Source organism: Centrocercus urophasianus, unplaced genomic scaffold (assembly GCF_019232065.1).
Source record: "Centrocercus urophasianus isolate 14NV4802_14NV808 unplaced genomic scaffold, USGS_Curo_1.0 seq_27, whole genome shotgun sequence".
Taxonomy (NCBI): Eukaryota; Metazoa; Chordata; class Aves; order Galliformes; family Phasianidae; genus Centrocercus; species Centrocercus urophasianus.
The window spans coordinates 7,326,739-7,341,106 of NW_024884833.1; the positions used below are offsets into that span (position 1 = coordinate 7,326,739).

Consider the following 14,368-nt stretch of genomic DNA (forward strand, 5'->3'; position numbering starts at 1 on the left):
CTTTGATACCTGAATCCATGCTCAGGAAGGTTAGAGTTTCTTTGAGATAGTGATGTTCAGAGTTTCTGTGCAGACAGTTCTGTTCCTTTCTAGTTCATGGAGATCTTTATGAATGGTAGTAAAGGGGAACCTTGTCGGAACCTAGCCAGTTTTGCCTATTCATCTCTTCAAGGAGAAGTGTATTCAAGAAGACAGACCAAAAAACATAAATTACCTGAAGTGAACAGTTCCTTCTTCATTCAGAAGAAATGATAGCCAGTTCAAAATTGATGAGCCAACCCTTGTCCTCAGGACCTGTCCTCAGCAGCTGTCCCCAGCTGCTGAAATAACAACTGAGCTATTATGAGCTTATTAAACTTAAATTATGCCAGAACAGCTCAGAGAAAGCCATGTATGAAATCTTACAAATGTAAAGGAAGATTAGGTTGCCTTTCAGTCAGATAGTTGTCCTGTAATTAACTTTATCTGGACTATTAGATAGATAACTGTAAGTTGATGTTTGTGAGAAGTAGAATTGCTGTATTTAAATCCAGTATTACTGTACTATTTTAACTATTGCTGTATTTGTATTGTTTTTTTTTGTTATTATTTCGTAGGACAAAGTTGGAGAATTTGCAAGAATGAGTAAGATTGAATTACTTGAAGCCACTGAAAAATCCATTGGTCCTCCAGAAATGTATCAATTTCATTGTAAACTGAAAAGCTTAAAAGAAAAAGAAAGAGAACTAGAGGTAAACTTGTATATAGTATAGACAGATATGAATGGCTGTAGGGAAAGTCACGTTATAAAATTTAACCTGAGGTCTCGGAGATTTTTTTCACAGGTTGTTGTTCATTTACCAAGTCTGTAGTAGGTATATTTTACCCAGCAGTGCACATCTTTCACATCTTACTTACTCTCAAGCTTGAAAGCACTAAAACACATGAAGGTAAGTATTCTGAACATAGAGGTGAGGGGATGCCTGCTGTGATCTCCTCATGGTTTTTCTGGGGTCCTTGAAGGACTGACTGCTTTGCCTTTTATGCTGTTTTAGGAGCCATGAGCTGGGAAGAGACGTTCATTTGTTTTAATCTTGATTTCCATGATTTGTGGATAAGATTGTTACCTCTTAATCCTTTTTTCCTGCCTTAAAATTTTAACAAACGAAAAGGGTTAGCATATGTGATACGGTGCATGCTTGTCCTTTTGTTAGCATGCAGGGTCTTTCTCTGACACTCATCTGTGCTGTGAATTTCCCAGATATCAAGTTTTCTAATTTTTACAGAAATAATGTGTTACTCAGTGCTGAGAATGGTATCTTGGAATGATATGTTGTTGTCAGTACAGGTGGTTCTCCTAATCTTTAGTTCCATTCCTAATGTTTATGCACACACATGTGCACTTCCATTCACACACAGTGCTTCAAAATAACAATCTTAGTATTTCTGTTATTAACCTCCGTGAGATCTTTCAGAAGTATTTTCACTACTTGTGTTTATCAGAATCAGCTTGTAGGGGTGAAATGCATTAGGAAACTTCAATAAATTTTAAAAGGTTTTCTTCAGTTTTAACTTACATTTGTTTTCACAGGAAGCATTTAATGAAGTTACTTGAAAAAGCTGCACAACGATTCCGGTTGTATTCTTTCCCTATAATTACTGCTATACTAAATTGTCCTCTACTGTTAAATTTTGGCATAGTTAATGTTCAGGTGAGGTATAGATGACTTCTGAAATGTTTTTGCATGGAGTAGATACTACAAAATATGAAAATGTGTGTTCTTGCAGAATGTATGCAAAGACAAAGTCAACTCTTTGGAAAAAATGAAACAGCGGGCTGAACGATACAAACAGGATGTTGATAGATACCATGAATGCAAGCGCCATCTAGACCTAATTGATATGCTTCAGAGAAAAAGACCTTGGGTGGTACGTTTTCATTTTATACTCAGTGATTCTCTTACCTGCCATAGTTTTTCTAATACAGCAATGCTAGAACTGTGCTGCGTTAAAGGGATTAGTGTTAGATTAGGTTACAGCAGCTTTCTTGAAATATGTTTCGTATGTATAGAAATAGGTATTGTGAAAAAGAAATAGCCTGCATAGGTTTTTTTTATTAATCATGTATGTTTACAAATGGATTAAATAACTAAGAGGAAGTGATGACTGTGGTAGTATCACACCGATGGGCAGCTAAGCTTGGTCACACATTCTTGAATTTCCCCCTCAGAAGAATTAAGGTAAAGACAAAGATTGCTCAACAGGTACTGGCAAAACAGGCTCAGCATAAGGGAGTTTCACATAATGTACTGCCTACTGCTGCAGACTACAGCAGTGAGAAGCTAAAAGCAAACCAAAACTGGCTTTTCAGCCCCTTCTCTGAGCAGCACAAAGGAACGTGGAGTGGGGGCTTGTAACTCTTCATCTCTGCTGTCACATCCTCTGTGGTCACTCCCCCTGTTCACATGGGGTCTGTCCCATGGAATGCCATCCTTCCCAAACTAATCCTTTCTGGGCTTCCCACAGGATGCAGCTCTCCAAGTGCTGCTCCAGCATGGCTCCCTACTATGGGGCCCACCTTTTAGGACTGTACTGCAACACCACAAGTCCCCATGTGCACCAGCTTCCCTGTATCTCCTGCTCTACCATGGGCAGTAGCTCCATACCCTTGGAGCCTGCTTCTTCTGGTGCTCTTCCTATGCTGCAGCCTCCTTCAGGCCACATTCACTGCTGTACTGTGGGCTCCTTCACAGTCTGCATGTGGAGATCTGCACCACGCTGCAGAGGGACAGCCTGCTGCTCCTGGATCTCTCCTGGAGGTCCATGACCTCCATGGGACCTCTCCTGAGCTGCTGGAAACCTGGTTCCACACCTGGTGTACCTCCTGCCCTCCTTGTGCACTGACGTTGGAGGTTGTATGTCTGTTTCTCCCATAGTTTTTTACTCCTTTCCCCCAGCTGCTGTTGCATGGCAGTTTTTTGCCTTTCTTCAGTCTGTTCTCTCTGAGACACACCCAGTGTTGGTCATGGCTCAACTCTGGCCAGCAGTGGGTCCCTTTTGGAGCAGTTGGAGCTGGCTCCGATCTGGGCTCTGCACGCAGAGGCCACCACTACAGTTCCCACCTACCAAGTGTTGCCATGTAAGTCCCATCCAGTGGTAGATAATACAGAGTTAGTTCTTACAGATGGAGCTTGTATTCTATTCTTCTGTTTTGTTTCAAAGCTTGGAGTAATAAGGGCATATGCAGTGGACCAGAGGCTTTCTTCGTGCCTGTCAAATCCAGCGCACTTTTTTCCTCCTCTGTTATCCTACTTGCGCGTTTCTCTTCCTTCTCCTTTTCTCCTCTGAGTATCTCTTCTTCTCTTGTAAACATATAACAATCATTGGACCACGTTTTTTTTTTTATTTATTTTTTCCAGATGATGTAATATGAAAAAATAAACTAGTTTCTAATAATGACTCAACCTTAACTTCTTTCCCAAAATTCCCAGTTTCTTAGCAGTAGCATTTTTTTTAATAGTTGCACTGATTTCCATTTTTTCTCTGGAATGCTTCTTGCACATAGGTTGGACACCCTATATATTGACTTCTTTGACATTTGTAGTTGAAGGTGGAAACTTTTTGTTTTTTTTTTTTTTGTTTTCAGTTTTTTCCATGTCTGCTTTGTGAAGTTTTCTTTCTCTCTCTCTCTCTCTCTTTCCCCTGCCTTATTTGTGTTTATTGCAATGTTATATGGTACTAGCTCTAATCTAGTTATTCCATCCTTTTCTTTCTCCTAAAGTTTTCTGTGGTTATTTGCTTCGTAGCTTAAGAACTTCAGCCTAATTAATGCTCCAAATGTAGATGGGCTAAATAATTACCTTTTTTGCATTTATCCTGGATGAATTTAAAGGAAGAGTTGTTTCAAGCGGATTTCTTCTGCTATTATCTGTCACCTGAGAACCATTAAATGTGCATGTTGCTCATTGAAGATGAGATGATCTCTGTATCTTTTGGTCATAGTGATCAATAACGGGAGGATTACTAGAGTAGTCACCCTAGCTGTAGCCTATGAAAGAGATATTTCTCTTAAAACTTTTGTTCAGTTACTTAAAATTTTGAAGCATTGTTAGAATGGAAGAACAAAAATCTTTATTACTTGCAACTCCTCCAAGGAATATGAAACTGTTCGTCAGCAACATGAGGATGTAAAACAAAGGAGAGACCAGGCCAAGGAAGAACTGAAGAATCTGAAGGAAATGCAATCTCCACTGACAAAAAAAATCCGAGAACTTGAAGAATCTTATAACAGTCTGAATACGAAGATCAGAAATACGGTAAGTATTTTAAGCTCTCAGTTAAAGTATTCAGGTGTCCTTTGTTCATCTTTGTAAAGTGTAAAAAAGTAGAATCTTTCTTCCTAGTGTGCCATAATATGTTTTAGAATAATTTTTTGAAGTGCTCTTGGTGTTGGTTCTGCCTTTTGAACATCTGTTCCTATAAAGCAGTAAAGTGTAAGGAATGCATTTCATAAGAAACCTTAAGCATCCACTCTGAAAGTCCACTCTTGGCATTACAAGAACAGGCATGCTTTGTATTTTTCCTTCAGAATCTTCAGGGATATTGTGCTTCCCTAAGATATTAAATCTGATGTGTGTTTTCAGCTGATCTATACTTTACTTGTGGGTGTTCTTTATATCTTCTAAAAATGTGGCCAGTTTGGTGGATAATTTAGGCCAAATTCCTGGTCTAACAGCTTTTTTCTGGTGTTTAGCCTTCATTGCATAAGTAGGGTATAATATTTTTAGTAGACAGTAGTTCTTCCGCCAGTTGTGATATTGTTACGCAGAGAATTTAAATGGCTGGCCTGCCTATGCTTTACATCAGTGTCTAGTTTTTGGGTAGCTTTTCTTTTTAGGGATCAGGAAAATTGCAATTTTTATACTACAAATAGTAAGGTAGTTATTCAAAGCAGGACTTAACTATCAAGTACCCAATCAGTCTGCAGACGTGATTATGTGTGTAGGCAGTAAAAATTTTTAATTTTTAATTTTTAATTTTTAATTTTTACTAACCAGAGTTAACTAGTAATATGAGACTGTTTGCCGCAGTTGTATTTGAAGGTGACTGATGAGATCAAAGACTTGTAAAGGCACCTATGGCACCTTCTGTAATGAAGCACTCATAGAGTCAGAGTCTGAAACTTCAGTGGCATTTCACAGAAAAGCAGAATTGTAGGTGTTGGAAGGGACTGCTGGGGATCATCTATTCCAACTGACTGCTAAAGTAGGTTCCATCCGGTGTTGCACAGAAAAGCAATATCTCCGGAAAAGGAGACTCCAGCACCTCTGTAGGCAGCTTATTCCAGTGCTCTGTCACAGTCAAAGTAAAGATGTTCTTCCTCATGTTTGAATGAAACTTTCTGTGCCCGCTGCCACTATTCCTGTCCCTGGGTACCACTGAAACGAACTTAACCCCATCACTTGTCTCCTGCACTTTAGATAATTGTAGGCACTGATGTGATCCCTTCTCAGTCTTCTCAAGGCTGAAGTCCCAGATCTCTCTTCCTTGTATGGAGGATGTTCCAGGCCCCTCAGTATTTCTCTGGCTTTCTGCTGGACCCTCTAGAAGGTTGCTGCCTTTGTTGAACTGGGGAGCGCAGAACTAGATCCGGTACTGAAGGTGTGCCTTCATGACAGAATAGAGGGTGAGGATCACCTGCCTTGGACCTGCTGGCCGCATCCTTTGTAATGCACGCTAGAATGCCATTGGCCCCTTCTTGGCTGCAAGGGCATGCTGCTGGCTTATGGGCAACTTATCGTCCAGCAGGACCCCTAAGTCCTTTGCAGAGCTCCTTTCTAGAAGGTCATGTTAGCACCTAACCTATTCTGACACATGCAGCCATTCTTCTTTAGATGTAGGAGTTTATACTTGCTCATATTCAACCTCATCAGGTTGTTGTTGGTGGTGGTAGTGTGTGTGTGTGTGTGTGTTGTTTTTGTTGTGGGATTTTTTATTTGTAATTTTTTTTTTTATGAGTAAGTGCTTTTTCTTAGGGGAAATTTAACAGTTGGTAATCATGATTATTTTTATTACACTGTAAGGACTTAAATTCTTGTGAAGTGATAAGCTTTGTTTTTGTGGCCTGCTTTTATCTTGCTATGCTTTAGTCACGTTTATATTAATATTTTTAATTAAATGTTATGCTGATCTGTTTAAAACTAGAAGGAATTCTGCTGCAAACCATTGCTGCCAAAATTTGTAAAAATATTGGTCTCTTCTCATTTAGAAGTTAGGTTCCATATCAGAAACCTATGACAAAATAGCGAACCTTTCAGTTTTAACTTGAAGAGAGCATACTTACTATAGGCTCTTTGCTGCAGAACTATGTAAGTAAAGGTGGGGAGATGTGCTTCCTAATTGGCTTACACCCTTTTATGACTAACTCTTAAGTAGATTTGTTTCAGTGCTATATCTGAACTTGTGAAGTATCAAACTCTAAACATTTACAAGGATAGCTTTATGCTGAAGTGGTATTCTGTTTGGATTTGGAGAATAAATTACGTGTTTTTGTTTTTCAGTATTCTAGAAGCCAAAAAGTTGTGAAGAAGGACAGATGTGACATTTGCAATAAGCAACTCATGGAAGTTTTACTGAGATGTTCTAGTAGTGCTTTTCGGTGCTTACTTTCCAGTATTTTGACTGTGTTGTAGTACTCTATATATCATTATGATACAGCATTTCCAAAACCAGAATTTTCCCTGATGTTGAATGGTGCACCCAAGACTAACTTGGATGATTAGCATGCCATCTTTGCCATCTTCAGAGCCCCTGCAGAGTCCTAGATTGTGCTGAGAGGCACAATAGAGGGAAACCTATTGCATGTCTAGTTATGCCTTCAACATCAGTATGACAACAGACAAGTTAACAAGAGGTTTCATTTAACTGTGTATCTTCCTATCATATTGTTCAGTTAAGAGATACCGTTGAGATAAATAGCTGTCCATTAATGCAGGTAGACTTTATTTGACATTATTAGAAGTTGTGTTAAAGTTATGCACATACTCCTTGGACTTCTGCACCAGTAGGTCTTTCTAGTCTGTTGAAACTCCCACATACCTTTTTTGTTTGTTTGTGGAAATAAGTTCATTGGAAGTATGTTCTTTGTTGCTGTGCTGTCAGGAGGTAATTTCAGAGATAATTATGCTGTAAACCAGGATGAGTTGATTAGTGAATAATTTTTATTATAAAAGCAGTATAACTTCAATTTTGCCTGAATTTTTTTTTGTTTTGTTTTAAACAAACTTTCAGATGGGCATTAAGAGAAAGCAGTTTAACATCTGAAGTTTTCCCTGTTTTGGACACAGACCTGTAGGGAGCTTGATGGTTTTTAGGCCCTTTGGTTGAGGCTTATGTTACCAAATACTTGTAATCCTTGCTGGTTGTGGAGAGGTTATTCTTGGCTTGAGAATATATGATAACAGAGATAAACTGCCTTGTTGTTATGTTTTGCTTGCATTTTGTTTGCAAAAAGCCAGGCCCAGCATTATAAATTTTGCCTGGAAGGAGGGGTGTAAAAGTAAAGGGAGTTAAACTTTGGAAGAAATTACTGTACCTGGAGAGAATGGCTATTTCTGTTGTCACTGTGTTAACACCTTGCAGTAAATCGGTTAGATTGAAAAATGAGTCACACTGTCTGCTTTGGGCTTATGAGACATGTGGGTTCTGAAGAAAATTGCATCCTCCCATTTTGAATGAAAATGATGATAAAATTGGGAGAATACTGGAATAGTTTTGGCACCAATTGCTTTGCGATTTTTGACAATATTTGATACTACAAAGCAGAGTGTTATGGTTGTACCATGAAAACTATAAACACGAGTACAGTTGTTAATCTGTTCTATTAAGTCGGTATATATAAATGTGACAACTGAAATTATAGTGATGACTAAAAATTTATATATATTATATTGTTTCTTGAATAATGCTCGGAGTTTTAGGGGCTTCAGAATTGTTTTATGAATGTTTTCTTATCAGTTTCCTGAAAGAGGTATTCATCTTCAGAGTGATACTTGAGATCTTTAGAGAGAGCATTGTGGAATCAGAACTGTACTGTAGTGAATTCCTACTATAAGGTGTGTTGTTTCATCTTGCCTCCATGCAAACAGCAGCAGAGTCAGGGCCTCTAAGTTGTGTGACCTTTTAGCTTGTAAGAGGCGAAAGATTCTGCACAATTATCTCTATGTGCTCTCTATTGAAGCTTTACAGTGTGACTTGAATTGTAGGAGGATATTCCTTCCAGTGGGAATGCTGTGATTATGCCTGCACTGTAATTTACTCAGGCTTTCTCTCCTGCCTTATTCATTCACGGAAGAAGATAAATATGTAGTGAAAGCGTAACGTGTGTGATTATAATGCCATTTGTTTTTTTTTAATATGACTTGCAATTAGTAGCTTTTTCTGAATACTTGTGAAAAAGTGATAATGTTTTAAACCTGTTAATTTTAGTGACAACTGAAGTTATGTAATATGACAGTGAGACACTGTAAGATGTCTGAAGGTTGCCACGCTTATTTCTTTCCCTCTTGTTATGCTTCCCAGGTAGCATTTTGAGACAAAAAGATTGTGATTCTCCTACTCTTTTTTTTTTTTTTTTTTTTTTTTAAAAAAAAAAAAAAGTTAACAGATGCAATTTGGTGTGCAGGAAGTTCTGGTTAGGTATTGAGAAGAGTGTAATTATTATGTGGGCTTTTTAATACTGAAAGAGATTGTCCAAAGAAGTAATGGGGTCTATCACTGGAGGCTTTCAGGACTCAGGCAAGTGTCTTAATAATCTGATGAAATAATACCATCCTGACTAGATGACTTCCAGAAGTTTCTACTAACCTAAATTGTTCTAATGCTCTGGTGACAGTGGTGCCTACATCAGCACCTGACAGAATTCACTCCAGAGTACGGGTGGAGTTAGTGGAAGTTGTAGCTGGACCTCCCTCAATGATTTACCAGAGGATTCTTAGGAATCTGGGAAGGTTGCCTCTGACTGGAAGCTATACCCATTTACTACATAAATAGATCTAGGAAACTGTTTGTCTAACGTTTGCACCTGGTGAAGTTGTGGAGCGCCATTAAAAGGCACTTAAATAACAAAGTAATTATCAGATGTAGTCAGCCTAGGCTCATGAAGGGAAAGTCCTGGCTTAAAAATTTGATCCCCTCTATAGTAACATCACCCGGCTAGTGAATGAAAGGATGGGAGTGTCTCGATCCAATTTATAGGAAGGAGATGCGCCGTGGCCCCCCCCCCCCCCCCCCCCGCGCCAATCCTAGAGGAAGCAGCAGCGCTCAGGCAGCAGGCCCAGGGGAGTATGTCAACATGCAGGCATCACTTCGTGAGGAATCTGATAGTCAGTAATCCTCTGTTCTTCATAAGGAATCTGTTGTCAGAAACCTATCCTCATGGTTTTCAGTTCCTCTTTTATCCTTCTTGTTCTCCTGCCTACGTGACAAGGGTGGGCCTTGAGCAAGAGTCATTGAGTACCCCCTGAGATGGCCATCATCCTGAGATAGGTCCACACAAAGGAGCACTTCACAGCTATTTAGCTGCAGCTCATCTCTCTCTCCTTGCCCCTGGCCTTGTCCATCTGTGTCCCCCAGACAAAGGATTTCACAGCCCTTGCTCAGGACTTGTCCATCAAAGTTCTCCAGAGAAAGGATTTCACAACTTTTGCTCAGGACTTGCCTGGACTTGTTCATGTGTCCCCAGCAAGCTTTGAGACAATGACATAAAAAAATAATCTCTTACAGGGAGTGACTGTAATCTTGCAGTATTTTAGTAAAGTCTTGGGTACTGTCATTTATGGCATCCTTTAGAGCAGATTGGAGCACCTGGATTACAGGTGTGCCAGACAGAAGTACGTAAGTGTCTGGAGGGCAACCCAGCAGAAGGGCATCTGTGCTGACATGAGCCAGTAGTGTAGCCTTATAGTCAAGAAAGCAAAACACATTTTGGGGTGCCTTAAACACAGCATTGCCAGCTGGTTAAAAGAGATGATTCTGCTGCATGGATGTGGCCTCACTTTGAGGTACTGTGTCCAGTTCTGGGCTCTGTAATGTACAAAAGGTCCTTAAAAGCCTCCGGAGGACACCAAAGCTGGTAAAAGACCTGGAAGGCATGACCTGTAATGAATTCAGGTGTCCAGTCTTGAGAAGAGGAAGCTGAAAGGTGGCATCGGTGACATCATGACTTGCTGCAGCTGCCTAAATGGGAGAAGCAGGGGAAGATGCCAGGCTCTGCCCCTGGGAATTCCTTGGAGATAGGATGCACAGGAATGACCCAAAGCTGTGCCAGGAGAGATTTGGATTAGACATTAGGAAAATGTCTCTTTACCATAAGAGTGGTTAAACTTTAGAATGGGCTTCCTAAAAAGGAAGCCACAGGCCTGTCAGTCTTCAATGAGGGCAAGTTTGAATAATGTCCTCCTTAACTTCCTTTAACTTCTGCTTAGCTCTGAAGTGATAAGGCACTTGCACTTGACAATAGTTTTGGGTCCCTTACAACTGTTTTGTCCTGTCCATTAGTCAGCAATTTGTAATGCTGGTTTTGTAGGCTATATCATTAGTATGGCGGACTTCAGAGTCAGGATGACTTTGACAAACTGTTTTGGCTGTCCTGAGCTTGTAACTGAAGCCTTTCCTGCTCTTTTAGGGTTTGGTTCAAAGTATAAACTTTCCTTGATAAAGTCACATCCTTAAACAGCAAGAACTGGACTCTTTTTCTAAATCGAATGTTAAACTTTTTAAGTCAAAGGTGGAATTTTTTAGGTTGAGAGGCTTCTTCTGTCATGCCTGAATTTGTAGATCGTATCAGATTCTGCATAGTTAGGAACAGATTATATGGCAATACTCAGTTCTGTACGAATTGCTGAAAGTGTAGATGTTTCAGATATAAGTTAGAATAAGAAACTGGTGAGTTTGCCATTTTCAGTCATATACATTCACTTGTAGTTCTCTTTTCAAAAATGAATCAAATTTAAAAGAATATTGTATTTATACATAATTAAGCATTCTACTTTTTTATTACTATCTAATTTAAATATCTTCTATGCAGGCTGATGAAATCAAAGATGTTTCTCAAAAATATAAAGAAAAGCAAGATGCACTGGAGATGAAAGATAAGCAAGTAAGAGTCTTGATGTTTGTCACCGTAATTGTGGTGGTATTTTTGCTTATTTATTAATTCATTAGTGGCTATGGTACATGCTGTATTCAGGTAGAATGCTAGTCCTTAAATATAGCAGTAAAACACATCTGAGAATCAGACATCTATTAGTCAGTATCTGTAACTATTTAACAGGTATATGCTACATAAAGTCAGTTCAATCTAAAAACTTTCAGAATGCATTGTATATATGTTTATATATGCATTACAGGTTATTCTTGAGAAGCTACAGACTCTGTAATACAGTAGTGCACACAGCATTAAACAGTCCCTCAAGTATACATTGTGAGAGTCTAAGGTTATTCTCTCTTTAACTAAGTACATCAAGAGGAAGCAAAGATCTTTTGTAAAGGGGAATTACTGTTCTTCATTTAAGTGCTCAGGCATCGACTGTGTAGTTCAAGTTGCACATTGTAGTTCAAGTTTCGTGCTGTAGGCTTTATGCTATCTAGGCTTACTTTCAGATATGTTAAGGAGGGTGTTATGCTTTAAACTTCCATTTGTGTAGAATTAAAGAGACTTTAAAAAAATTATTAAAAGTTTTTATTTTAGCTTTGCTCAAGTATTTCCATGTATTAATAAAATCTTATCAGCTTTTAAACTGCCATAGGGCTACTGGAACTAGAATGTATTCTTACAGTTTAAATGTGTGGTTACAACTGTATTTAATAACTATTTCACTGGTAGATGAGTTATTTGTCATACTATTTGTCATATTTGTATACTGAATTCCCTTAATGTTGAAAATATTCAAAATTCTTAGATTTCAGAAATTAATCAAGCTCTCAGGATGAAAAAAGATGAAGAAGCGGACAGGAAAAAGAAAATACTAAACGCTTATAAGATGATAGATGAATGGAACAATGAGCTTAATACAGTGACAGACTGTGAGAATCTTCAGCCACAAATTGATACTGTTAACAATGAGCTGAAACATGTACAGGAAGAAAGGGCAAATATTGACAGTGATATTGGTGATGTAACAACAGAGAAAAGAAACCAAGAGAGGGAAAATGAAAGTAAGTGATATGCTGTTAATTTTTTTTTTTCTTATGATGTATTTTAGGAATTTTAAAGACTTTAAAATCTGCTTATTGTTCTGCTGTAGTAATTTGAGATGTTACACCAAGCCTTCATTGTAGAACGCATTACATGATTAGTCCTCTTGTCTGATTTATTAAAAGAAACACAAAAATTTTTAAAATTAGGAAGAACAAGTGGATATTTGTCAGTGAGGGTATGTACTTGCAAGATGAAAAAAGTTTGCTTTGAGGATATGGTTAAAATTATGCTTAAAATCATATATTTGACAGTATGTAGGCTGGCTTGTCCTTTTTAGACAAACTTGGGCTAATCTTAATAATAGTAAACTCCTTTCAAATTGTGTAGGGAAAGAGAGACTATATATTTTACTTCAAGGGGTGTAGAAGGCATTTAATCTCTTTTTTTTATCAGTAGCAAATGCTTTCTTAGTCTACTGTGACACATTCATTTCTCTGCAAACATGAAATAATACTCAGAAATTTTATGTTGCTAGTCCCATTGCCTCTTTCCAGTATTACTGTTTCTAAATATGAAGGTAAAGCATTAAGGACATAAAATTATTAGTGCCCAAATAAATGTTACAAAGATGACAAAGGATCTAGAAGGCAAGATGTATGAAGAGTCACGAAGGTCACTTGGTTTGTTTAGCCCAGAGAAGAGGAGACTGAGGGAAGGCCTTATGGCAGCCTGCAGCTTCCTTACGAGGGGATTTGAGGGGCATACACGGATTTCTTCTCTCTGGTGACAGTGACAGGGCCCAAGGGAATAGCACAAAGCACTATCATGAGACGATCAGAGCAGAGTATTAGAAGAAGGTTCTTCACCATGGAGTTATCAGGTGCTGGAAGAGGCTCTGCAGGGAAGTGGTTATGGTACTGAACCTACTGGAGTTTGATAAGCACTCAGACATAAGGTTTGAATTTTGAGTGGTCCTTGTGGAGCCAGGAGCTGAATTCCTGTGTTCTTGAACTAAATAGTGTGCTACCACACATTTCCTTATGCTTTGAAGAAGTCATTTTATTCTAGAATGTAAGCTTGAGTAATTCTTCAGATTCCTTTAGAATTAGTGGGAAGATAAACTTTTATTTCTCATAATTTCCTGACAGCCTTATTGCTGTAGTTACACAGTCAATAAGTATTGGATAATACTAATTGTAATGTGTACTGTTTAAGAGCTGTTTTAAATTACAGGAATAATTGATCGCATTGGACAACTTAATAATATAATTAAAATGAAGGAAGAGGCTCTTCAAAGGAGATTCCGAGACACGCACTCTGCTCTTATGTGGCTAAGAAAGAACAAACACAAGTTCAAAAAAGAAGTTTGTGAACCTATGATGCTTACAGTAAGAAAATTTGTGTATTTCACTAAACTATTCATGTTTAATTTATGCAATTTCTATTTCTTTATCCTGGTGAGGCTTTAAGAATGACTTCAGAACTTTCAAAATGCCTTAAAGTGCCAGTTACATCCAGTGTACACTAATATTATGAACTACTTGTACTTTTCACTCTGCAATTTAATAATACTCAACTTTTGAGTAGCGTGAGTTGATTCCTTTCCTCCTACCCCCCAATAAGAGATCCTCTTCTAAGATTCCCACTGCAGATTTCTTCCAGTGTACATTCAAATACTTAGATTTCAGTGTCGTCTTTAAAAGTATAGTAGTAGTCATCTTATAGAACAACCTGCTCAGCAAATGTTGAAACATAACATTGCACTCTTAAGCTGTTCATATTGTCTTTCAAAACCAGCTACAGGCAGAGGAAGTATCTATTCCTAGTGTGTCGTTTTGACAGATGTGGTGTTAGATAAAAATGGAAGGACTAAGTTTTGAAAGATCCTAATGGTTTTCTTCTGCATTCCCTCACCTGTTTATCAGCAATCTTGAATTTCTTGAAATGTCAAGAAGATGAGGAAACCCACTGCATTCTTCACCTCTGTTTCTGAATTCCCAACTTATTTTAGTAGTGTATTGTTACAGTCTGAATGTATTGAATAGTGAGTATTTGTATGCCAGTTCTTCTGCTTTTTGCATGCGGTAAAGGTATTCAAAATGGCTTTTACTTAGTAGAAAATAAGAAAAATCACAGTAATTCCCTCTTGTTGGTACCTGATCTTCAAATTCTTTCAGTAAGATCTTGTCA

At 38.2% G+C, this 14,368-nt stretch overlaps 1 protein-coding gene across 2 annotated transcripts in view; it reads left to right on the plus strand.

Annotated features, from left to right (window-relative positions):
- SMC5 (structural maintenance of chromosomes 5) overlaps positions 1–14,368 on the plus strand; it is a 61,487-nt gene that overhangs the window by 12,020 nt on the left and 35,099 nt on the right. For both annotated transcript variants that reach the window (XM_042826782.1, XM_042826783.1), the window contains exons 5-10: positions 597–731; positions 1,768–1,908; positions 4,134–4,295; positions 11,066–11,137; positions 11,940–12,195; positions 13,412–13,566. In XM_042826782.1, coding sequence (XP_042682716.1) covers positions 597–731; positions 1,768–1,908; positions 4,134–4,295; positions 11,066–11,137; positions 11,940–12,195; positions 13,412–13,566 — 921 coding nt within the window. The remainder of the gene's footprint in view (positions 1–596; positions 732–1,767; positions 1,909–4,133; positions 4,296–11,065; positions 11,138–11,939; positions 12,196–13,411; positions 13,567–14,368) is intronic.